The sequence below is a fragment of the Anolis sagrei genome, chromosome 2 (assembly GCF_037176765.1).
Source record: "Anolis sagrei isolate rAnoSag1 chromosome 2, rAnoSag1.mat, whole genome shotgun sequence".
Classification (NCBI taxonomy): Eukaryota; Metazoa; Chordata; class Lepidosauria; order Squamata; family Dactyloidae; genus Anolis; species Anolis sagrei.
Window position 1 is genome coordinate 52,363,779 of NC_090022.1, and position 11,396 is coordinate 52,375,174.

General features: G+C 40.2%; 1 protein-coding gene across 2 annotated transcripts in view; it reads left to right on the forward strand.

The window, feature by feature from the left end:
• Positions 1-9,194, forward strand: part of UROC1 (urocanate hydratase 1) — a 69,970-nt gene extending 60,776 nt beyond the window's left edge. For both annotated transcript variants that reach the window (XM_060766210.2, XM_060766211.2), the window contains exons 18-20: positions 592-673; positions 7,293-7,392; positions 8,961-9,194. In XM_060766210.2, the coding sequence (XP_060622193.2) occupies positions 592-673; positions 7,293-7,392; positions 8,961-9,101 (323 nt within the window). In that variant the 3' untranslated portion in view covers positions 9,102-9,194. The remainder of the gene's footprint in view (positions 1-591; positions 674-7,292; positions 7,393-8,960) is intronic.
• Positions 9,195-11,396: the final 2,202 nt, after the last annotated feature.

An 11,396-nucleotide genomic window follows, 5' to 3' on the forward strand; every position in this document is an offset into this window, starting at 1 on the left:
ATATTCCTTTCCATTTGAGGGTGCAAATGGCTGTGCACTTGGAAGGATTTGAAGGGCAAGGTATTCAGGTTGTCACATTCTGAGTCATGTAGTTGCAAAGCAGTCACTTTCCCAAGATCTAAAACAAGTAGTCAGAGTTGGAGAGCAGTGAATCCATTGCAGCCAATCTGTTGCTTCATTTTAGAGGAAGAAGCTTAGTAAACCAGAAGGCCATAGTGAGAACACAAATGAAGAACAGCAATAACTGCTCATGTTCTGTTTGACGCAGTCAGTGTCCTATGACAGATATATCCCTTATCCTCCTGTAAGGTGGAACTGGGATCTGAACTAATTTCACTTTAATTTTCCCCCACCCCCAATCAGAAGGATCCGATAGCACTTCAAATCTGGCAAAAGGATCTTCTGCCATCCCATTTACATTGGCCTCAGGTAACAAAAAATGTGTAAAACAGCAATACAGTCTCATCTGTGCTTTTAACACTATTCTCAAAAACAACCCATTAAATGAAGAAGCCACATTGCTATAAAATGTGGCTTTCTTGATATTTTCTTACTTCTCAATTCCTTTGCCATTCTTTTCTTTCCCCACAGATATGGCTGTTCAAAATTTTGTAGGAGACTCTTTCAGAGGAGCTACCTGGGTTGCCTTACATAATGGTGGTGGTGTTGGCTGGTAAGGACAATTTGTCTTTGAAAGGAAAAAAATACAGTGTTTCATGAACAGATGTGTAGAAAAAAAAAGATTGGATATATATACACAACCCATTTGGGAAAACATTCAGCAGCACTTTCATTCAACTTTTCTCAAGATCCCTCAAATTCACTTGCTCATTGCTTCTCATTTTCCTAAATCCTTATCTGGAATATATGCAACAGATGAAATGGAAATGTATATTTATTGGACAACAAACTGCTCGTTCAGAATAACCTCTGCAATCTGTGCATTTTTATTTGTCTGCTTTGTCCAAATTGTGCTTTACCAAAATATTTGTAAGCACATAACCCTATTCAGAAGACTCACTTTGCTACAGAAGGGCAAAAACTTAATCTTTCTGTATTAAAACAGAACTTACTTCCAATGTTATATTCAGTTGTGTGTCAGTAGATGAGATCTATTTAGACTTCTCTCCAGCTGCATTTAAACCTGTGACCTTTGGACCCCAGTATAATATACCCATATGCTAAAATGCCGCAAGAGTTTGCTGATACAAAACAGGTCAGATGCCAGCCATCTTTTTCTGTGCTCCTCCTCCCCCTCCGCAATTAGTTCTAGTTCAGACCTCTTTTTGCAGAACACTGGACCTGTATGATTTTTCTTCAAACATGATCTCTTCATGGATTAGCCTCCGACTTAATGGCAGTGATGCCATCAAGACAGGTCTTTGGGGCAAATGACCAGCTGCAGAGGAAGATTTCCAAACACAGGAAGGGTTCTGACTGCATTTTGAAGTTAATGAAACTATACAAATTATCTTTGAAACAGTGCTTCTGTCCTACACAAGATGATTAAGTAAAATCACCTACCTGCAAACTTCTGAAGACTATAGTGGCTCTCCAGATGGTCTGGTACAATTCCTGCCAGCTCTCACTACCACGGTTGGTGGTGAGCGAGCATGGGAGCTGCAATCTATCAACATCTGTTGCCCGTTCTTTGGCTTAAGGAAATAAACCTGCTTGTTTACTTATTTTGCCATCCTGCAGAACAGTAGTTCTCAACCTGTGGGTCCCCAGGTGTTTTGGCCTACAACTCCCAGAAATCCTAACCAGTTTATAGTTTACCAGCTGTTAGGATCATCTGGGAACCGACAGGTTGAGAACCACAGCTGCATAACCTGTACATTGGATTTTCCCATTGACTGAGCTCCATTTGTGGTAAAGGGCAGGGAAAACTGTAAGAGTTCAGTTAGCAATGCTCTTTTTCTGAGATCATTATGGATTTCTTATGCGGATAAAATGTAGCATGTCCTCAGGAATCTATCTTGCACCCTGGACCATTGGTCTATATGATGTAGTATTGTATTCACTGGCAGCAGCAATCACGGCAGAAGAGAAACGTTTCTCCAAGTTTACTTGGAAATGACAAGCATTCAACCCGCACCTTCTTGCCTCAGATTCCAGTGCTGTCTTTAGCTGAAGATATAATAAATAAGCCAGGGAAGGGAGGAGATAGGAAGGAAGGAAGGAAGGAAGGAAGGAAGGAAGGAAGGAAGGAAGGAAGGAAGGAAGGAAATAATTCAACCAAGCTCCATGTTTCTCATAATAATGTACAGGCAGTTCCTGCATTACAAATATCCAACTTACAAACGACTCATAGTTAAGACTGGGGGTGAGACAACAGGAAGTGAGAGAAATCTATCCCCTAGGAAGGGAAATTTACTCCTGAAAAAGTTATTATGAGGAGGCAGTGTCTCCACTAAAGTTTTCCCGCCAATCCTTGTTTTCACAACAAGCCAAAATTTTCAAAATCGAAATATCACAGGCACAGAAAGTGAGGTGATATCTTCTGAACAGGGGCACAGTCAGCAAAACAAACACCACAGTATTGTTAACCCTTCCCTATGCTGTCCAAATCTAACTATCAATCTATCCATCCATCCATCCATCTATCTTTGGCTGGGGTTATACTGAAAAAATGTATCTGTTATGACTTATGAACAAATTCAACTTAAGAACAAATCTACAGACCCTTAGGGTTCTGATCTCCAGGCAATATAGTATAAAGCATTTTTATTAAATATGTGATTTAAAGTATATGAATATGGGGACATCTTATAGATTTTATTTTCTGCTTTGCATTAAGTGTGGAAAACATCTGTAAAGTTCCTTTATTCCCTATAGGACTGTTTGCAAGACATTAGTAAGAATAAGTTTTGTTTTTGTTTTTAAAAAGGGCTTTCCAAACTCACAATTCTTTCATATTTTTAATAGAAAGAACTTAATGTGAATGTGGAAGGAAGAGAAGTTGAATGTAGAAGGAAGAAAAATAGTCAGCCCATCTAAGCAGGCATTGAACTGCAGCTTATTTTGAGTGCCTACCTCTAAAAATCTGACTTTGAAATTCCACTATTCAGCAGTGGTGTCTGAGTTGGATTGCAACTTTGGAAACCATGTTTTGAATTCCTTGTTCAGTCAAGGAAACCCACAAGGTGACCTTGGGCAAGTCACAGCCTCTCAGCCTCAAAAGGAGGCAAAGACAAACCCAGACTAAACAAAACATTATGATAGATTTTAGAGCTACCTAAGTTAGAAATGACTTCAAAGCAGACAACAACCCTGTCTAAGCATTACAATCCCGTATGTAAGATTGAATTAGGCTGTTGCCTCTTCACCTCCCCCCCCCCCCAACAATCTTCTCTTTTTTTGACCGTTCATACCTGATAGGTATAACATGGTTCTCTCCATGTGGTAGAGTGCCTGTTGAATTTGCCTAGGACAGAGGGTTGAGGATTTCATCATACATTTGATAAGAAATTTTCAACAAGAGAAACAGATTTGTCAATTCCTAGCATTCATAATGTACGTGAGAAGAGTTCAGCATGAGCTGCACAATTGAGATTTGTGGTGATCGGATGCTTTACACGTGTGCATTCAGTGTTTGCAAATTCCTCCATACAAATGTTTTGATCTTTCAATTCCCAGCATTACTGGTAGTCCCTGATAATTGAGTTTGTTGGATGGTACGGAGAGGGTGAGCATTCCATTGGCATTAGGATATTGTTGGCTACAGAACTCACAAATGTGCACATCAAATACGTGGATTTATTAGCCTGTTTTGTTTTCACCCCATTTTGAGCCTTCCTTCAGATTCAAAGGCAAAGAGTCTCCCCTGTGATATTATCAATAATAAGTACACAGCTTGAACAGAAACAGGTATTCTTGCTCATATAAATCTGTATCATTTTCATCAGATTTATATAGAGTTGTGTGAGGATTAGCCATTGTTACAACAGCTCAGTTCTGAAAGCCTGTTTATTAGCAGGAGGCCAGAGTGACTTGTGCCAACAAAAAGACAGAGGCAATTTGCCGATTGAAGTACACAGTCAACAGTGTGATGTCTTGATTGCAAGAGGGGGCTGGAATTCTTTGATCACCTTGGCTGGAGACATCTGGAAATTATAGGAGGTAGCTGAGGTCAAAATGCCACATGTTTCTTTAATTATTTGAATATATGACCCAGTGCTAATGAGGGCAAAGCGCCCTCCTATAAAAGTGAGAAGACTTGCTGGAAAACTTAACTTAACAAACATGAATTATTGTAGCTTTAATTTATGGAGATTTTAAGGCGTGTGGGGTTGGGGCAATTCGGAATTGTCCCAATCTAGGATTTATGTTGGTTTACGATCAAAATGCATAACAATTCAAGATCTTGAATCCAATATAGGAGACCTAAAGATTGATTCAGTCTGGGCGTCATAAAGAGATCTTTCAAGGACATTTAATTCTTGAAAGAATGTTGTGCATTAGTGACCTAGGTCTTCTTTAGTGACAGCAGGCTCTGTGCTTTTTTTAAAAAAATTTATGCTGGCTTGATTAGGAGTACTAATTGGGATACTGTTTGGAAAAGTAGCCTTTTTGGATGATAATTTTCAGAATCTTCTAGCTGGTGTGGTCAAGCCAGGCTTGCTATGGAATTTATTTATTTATTAATTTACCCTATTTATACACCTTTCTCAACCCTGTTGGGTACTCAGGGACAGCTTACATGTATCGGCAACAATTTGAGGCCATGTAAACATACATATATAGTAAATTAAACATATTTTAAAGCAATCATTAAAAATCAATGAATTAAACTTTAAAACACTATTTAAAATCACAATTTAAAAATGTGTAAAGAAAACTTCTTTTCCAAGCTTGGAATCCAATTTTGAAGAGTATGGCAGCATCATTAATAATAATGGATTCATAGATTTGGAAAAGACTCCAAGAACTAGCCAGTCCAGCCTCCTGCAGTTCAGGAGCACACAGTCAAAGCACTCCCAACAGATGGTCATCCATCAAACAGTTCTGACCACCAGGAAGTTCTTTGTAATGTTTAGGTGGAATGGAATTTGAATAAATTGCTCTTAGTCTCTAGAAGAACAGCAGAAAACAAACTTGCTTCCTCCTCCATATGACATCTTTTCAAATATTTAAACATTGCTATAATGTCCACTTGTAACCTTCTCTTCTCCAGACTAAATATACCCAGCTCCCTAAGGGGCTCTTCATAGGGCTTGAATTCCAAACGTTTAATCAGTTTATTCTATATTACGTTAAGGTTATTTTGGATTCCAATCCTTTCCTCTGAGGTAGTACTTACCCCTTCCAATTTAGTATCATCTGCACATTTGATAAGCATGCCCTCTATTCCATTGTTCACATCATTGATAAAGATGTTGAGTAGCAATGGGCTCAGAACTGAACCCTACACCATCATATTAATCTCTTCTCTTCAGAATCAAGAGGGGCCATTGGTGAACACCCTTTCAGTTCGGTCATTCAGTCAATGAGAAATTCACCTAACAGTATCATCACCTAGTGTACATTTTACCATTTTCTTTGTGAGAATAGCAAGGCGAACCAGTTACACACTTTATTGAAATCAAGATATGCTGCACCAACAACATATACTTCATCTACCAAGTTTGTGACTTTACCAAAAAAAGAGAGAGATAAGATTAGTCTGACTTGTTTTTGGAAAATCCATGTTGACTTTTGGCGATCACAACATTCCTTTCTAAGTGCTTACAGATTGTCTGTTTAATGATCTGCCCCAGACTCTTTCCTGTCTGACTGGATGGTAATTGTTTACCCCTCCCTATTATTCTGAAAGATGGGGATAACAACATTTGCCCTCCTCTAGTCTGCTGGAACTTCTCCTGTTCTCCAATTTCTCTGATTATGTCTGCCAGTTGTTTTAATATCCTTGGGTGCAATTTATCTAGTCCTTGAGAGATAGAGTTACTAAGTATTCTTGTACTACCCTTTATCCATTTGGTGCTGCATGTCCCCAGAGGCGGCCTTAGGTAATTTTCATTGGTAAGCAAACAGTATTTTGCCCCCCCCCCCCCCCAACCAATCACTGATATATATTTTCTGTTCGTCGTGGAAGTGCTGTGTGCCATATTTGGTTCAATTCCATCATTGGTGGAGTTCAGAATGCTCTTTGATTGTAGGTGAACTATATGTCCCAGTAACTACAACTCGCATATGTCAAGGTCTATTTTCCCCCAGGAGCGCCTCAAGAGCACCCCTGGGCGAAATCAACCATACTGCATATGCTTACTTTGTGTAATGGGTTGAGCCACCCCTGCATGTCCCCTTGCTGTCTCATGTGCTTCACTTTCCCCAGATTGGACATTGCTTTCCTTTTGGGAGAAAACCAAGGCAAAGAAGGGGTTGAGCAGTTCTCCCTTTTCTTGGTTCTCTGTTAACATTTCAACGTTCTCTTTACACTGTGGCCATACCATTTACTTGATCTACCTTCATATCATTTTAAATTCCAAAATATATATCCTAGAGAAGCTTCCCATAATCTGCAATTCTTCAAATGTGCTCAGCTATAACTCCCATCACCACAGAATGAGTGGCTTTATTTTCCTGATTATGGCAACTCACTCTATCACATCTAAAGGACCCAGGTTGGGAAAAACTCCATAACTGCCCCATAAAAAACTAATTGTGTTTTAAAAAAAAGAAAACACGGATTTCAACACAACTAGTGCTATTGCAGGAATTGAATTCCAAATACCAGGCTAATAAACTTAAATAACTATGACCTGACCTTCAAGAAACTCAGTAATATTAGCCACTTAATCATCAGGCATGTAGGCATTTTTGTTATTTCTTTAAGCAAGTGTTTTTGGCTGCCCTGTACTCAGGAGAATTACAGCAGGCTAAGCCCTTGGCACTGGCACTTGGGCAAGAATGGTGCTTGAAGACTGGGGAGTGTGGGAAAATACAGTGTGTGTGGTTCACTATCCCACACCCATCACTGGAATAAAACAGCCATAAGCTAAAGGAACACAAAACTATTGTCTGGGAATGAATTATTACAGACCTTCTAGTCCAGACCCTTAACTAAGTACAACAAAGCAACTACAGCATTCCCTGGCAGGTGCTCATATAGCCTAGCCTCTACTTAAATAACTTCAGCAGAATTATATTGGATATATTCAGTGATATGTTTCTTTAGCCAAACACAGACATACATTCCCTCTCAAAAATGTATCAAACTGGAGTATGATGGTGGCATAGGTTTGATTCAAGAAGTTAAAATAAGAACTCAATTTCTTTCATTAACTTTAAAGGGGAGAAGTGATCAATGGAGGATTTGGTCTCGTGCTGGATGGCTCAGCTGATGCAGAAGAACGTGCCAAGATGATGTTGAGCTGGGATGTGTCCAATGGAGTAAGGACGTCTACTTGATCAGCTTGTTTTGAAGTATTGATTTTGGTATTTTCTTTACATGTGTCCAAATACATCCGCTCATGAATTCTTTAGTCCTCTAATCTGACATGAGGATTTAAAGATTGAACTGCAAAGACTCTGGTACAAGACAGTCACGGTGGTCCCAGTGGTGATTGGCACACTGGGTGCAATGCCTAAAGATCTTGGCCTGCACTTAAACACAGTTGGCACTGACAAGATTGCCATCTGCCAGCTGCAAAAGGCCACCTTAGTGGGATCTGCACACATTTTTTCGCTGATACATCACACAGTCCTAGACACTTGGGAAGTGTCCGACGTGTGATCCAATACATCAGCCAGCAGAGTGTCTGCTGTGGACTCATCTTGTTGTGTTTTGAATAACAATAACAACAACAACAATAATAATAATAATATTTATTTATTTATTTATTTATTTATCGCTCTATCTCCCCTAGGGGACTCAGGGCTGTTTCCATAAACAAACATGAAACATACAGAGTAGCCATTAAAATATTAACATAATCTGTTAACAAATCCTATGAATTAAAACAAACAAACCAATTTCATAGGCAATTGTGCAAACGCCCCACTTATACGTGGGCCAGAACAGGTTGAGAGGGCTGATCAGGGATCCTGCAGAAGTAATGAAGGCCAGGGGAACGAGTAAAGTGCCGGGAATTGACCTGATTTCTGGCCAGGGTAGGGCCTGGGACTACTTATTTCCAGGGCCTTCTGACAATTTTGAAGACGCATGTCGGCTGGAAACCTGTGTTACAACGTGGAGGAGGAATGAGGAAATGAACAAGGTGCTAGTTGGGCCTTTATTAAAGGCTAGTTGTTCTGTAATAAAATTTACCACCCGCAAGTCTAATGAGGTCTCTAGGCAGTCACCCAGCAGTATTAAAATCTTGTCTCTGTTAGCATAATTGTAAGATTATTACAATCCTACTCCAGGAAGCTTTTAGAAAAGGGACAAACAAGAGCAAAACACAAAAGCCAAGTCATCCAGACATGTGGATGTTGCAAAGTCTCTCTTATTCTATAAGCTGACACCCAAAACTCCTGATTATGCTACTTCACCCAAACCATTCTCATTCAGTCCAGTTTATGATTACTGAATTGGTTTGGGCACCTCCTCCAGCCTAGAAGTACTAGAACAATATGTTATACACTTTTGATTTTTAGACCATTATGCTGTGCCATTATAAGGAAGAGGTATTGTTGTGTCAGTTTCCTTTATAAACATGTGTAGATTGCAAGATCCACATGGTTGTGGTCATGGGAGTAGCATTAAGAGACAACCAGGCTTTTAGATAGTAAGAGGAGGGCCTTTTCAGGAGCAACCTATCCACTGGGGAATTCCTTACACCAAGTAGGTTTTGTATCCCTTGGTTTTTTCATACTTGACTCTAAAGCCAGTTTCATATCACTGTGAGTAAATATTAGGAATCAGAACTATTTGGCTAACTATATTTTAATTACTTGGCAGACTTCTAGCTGGGAGTTGAAGCACAATTCTTTCCCTCATTTGTGTTCTATATCGACAGGTTGCTAGACGCTGTTGGTCAGGCAACAAGAATGCTTATGAAACCATCTGCCAAGCCATGGAGAAAGAAGAGAAACTCAAGGTGACTCTTCCCCATCAGGTGGTTAATGTCAACATCCTGGAGCAAGCCCTTCAGTCTTAACCTTACAGTGGGCTTCTAGTCTGCCTTATAACATTGCTCTTTCCCCTGCAATAAATCCCAGTTTGTGATATAGTAAAAGCTTCTTTGAATCTGTCTTCTAGTTTATTTATTTTCTTAGTTTTGATTTGAGTAATGCAGCAGTTCCACTGAGGGAAATCACTGTTTCAATGATGATGATGATAATAATAATAATAATAATAATAATAATATACTCTGTTTATATTCCGCTTTATCTGTCCAGAGACATTGAACATTTGCCTTATATGTGTACTGTAATTCACTCTGAGGGCCTTTCCACACAGACCTATATCCCAGAATATCAAGGCAGAAAATCCTAAAAAATCCTAACCCCATTTGGTTAAATGCCAATATTGACACACTGGTTTGATGCCTATGAACAAAATAACCATTAGATTGCAAAATAAGAAGCTCAGCGATGCTCGCTGGGGAGTCCAAAAACCATCCTTTTCATGCTCTTGTTTAAAAAGATTACTTCCAGCTCTTTCAAATCTGCAAGTCTTTACAAGGGTTTCTGTTCCATGGGTCTGTGCCAGTGGAATGTGGTTCAAGCTACGCTCTTACTCAATCATCCAACATTGACTAGCCCAAGCTAGCTCTATAAGAAAGCATGAAGACTTCTGATTCCCAGCACTACGGGTGTTTGTTTTTCATAAAGATTTCATAACAGAATAAACACATTAGTGAGCACAATTCCTCATGTAGTTTTAATATATCAAAATTACACAGGCAAAGCCAACTGTGGAATATTTACGAGGTGCAGGGGCCTTTTTCATGACTGAAGTGACACTGTGTGCATTCAGTATTGAAGAGACTGTTTGATGAAAGTTCACCAGTAGGTTTCAGCAGAAAAGATATCAAATCCTGATTCAGATAATAATGTCTTGAGCTGTTCAACATTCCTTTGGTCCATTCCTTTGGTCCAATTTTACAGTGGACCTTGGTACCTACTGAGGTATGCCTAAATGTGTGAATGCTCAAGTCTCTGAATATATAATAGCATAGGGCCCTTCCACGCAGGCACAACTTGCCATCGGAACCAGCATAAAAATGCTGGTTCTGATCTGCATTGAGGTCAGACTAGGCTGTTCTGAGCTGCTCCATGGCAGGACAGCAACCTTACAGCCCAGCAGTCTTTCTACACTCTCTACACTCCAATTCCACCCCAAAACTACAGAAAATGCTCCTTACCATTGCTGCTGTATGTCCTGATTCTGTGCCATTCCGGAAGCAATGGAGCCTGGGAGCAGCAAGCTCCCTCTCCTCCTCCAAAGCTCCATTGCTTTCTGCATGACACAAATGCAGGAAGTACAGTCACCTTAGCAACTTTGAGGAATTTATTGGTAGTTTTGGAGGGAATTGGGTTGCAGGGAAAGTTATAGCCTGATCAGGCTGCAGAGGTGGCTGCTTAATCCCAGGGATTGTGGGACAGCTGTGGGGATGTGACCTCAGATCCTGCATGGGGATGCAAAATGACAGTCTTCACTGCTGAAACATTGGGAAAGATTCGGATCTTGATGGATGATTTGGATTGTTACTGGTGTCAAGTCAGATTAATTAATTGTGTTCATTGTGGGGATGCATCAGGCAATGTAGTAGCTGACAATGCAGACACAGCCTTATTTGGTTTGAAAATTGTGAATCGATTTGTACAGTGTATTGTCGAAGGCTTTCATGGCCGGAATCACTCAGTTCTTGTGGGTTTTTTCGGGCTATATGGCCATGTTCTAGAGGCATTTCTCCTGACGTTTCGCCTGCATCTATGGCAAGCATCCTCAGAGGTAGAGGTCTGTTGGGATTAGGACAATGGGTTTATATATCTGTGGAATGGCTGGGGTGGGGCAAGGAGCTCTTCCCTGCTGCAGTTAGGTGTGAATGTTTAGCTAATCACCTTCATTAGCATTTGAAGGCCTGCCTGAATCTGGGAAAATCTGTTGCTGGGAGGTGTTAATCTGTGCCTGGTTTCTTCCTCTCTGTTGTTTAGCTGTTATAATTTTAGAGTTCTTTAATACTGGTAGCCAGATTTTGTTCATTTTCATGGTCTCTTCCTTTCTGTTGAAATTGTCCACATGCTTGTGGATTTCAATGGCTTCTCTGTGTAGTCTGACATGGTGGTTGTTTGTGTGGTCCAGCATTTCTGTGTTCTCAAATAATATGCTGTGTCCAGGCTGGTTCATCAGGTGCTCTGCTATGGCTGACTTCTCTGGTTGAAGTAGTCTGCAGTGCCTTTCATGTTCCTTGATGCGTGTCTGGGCGCTGCGTTTGGTGGTCCCTATG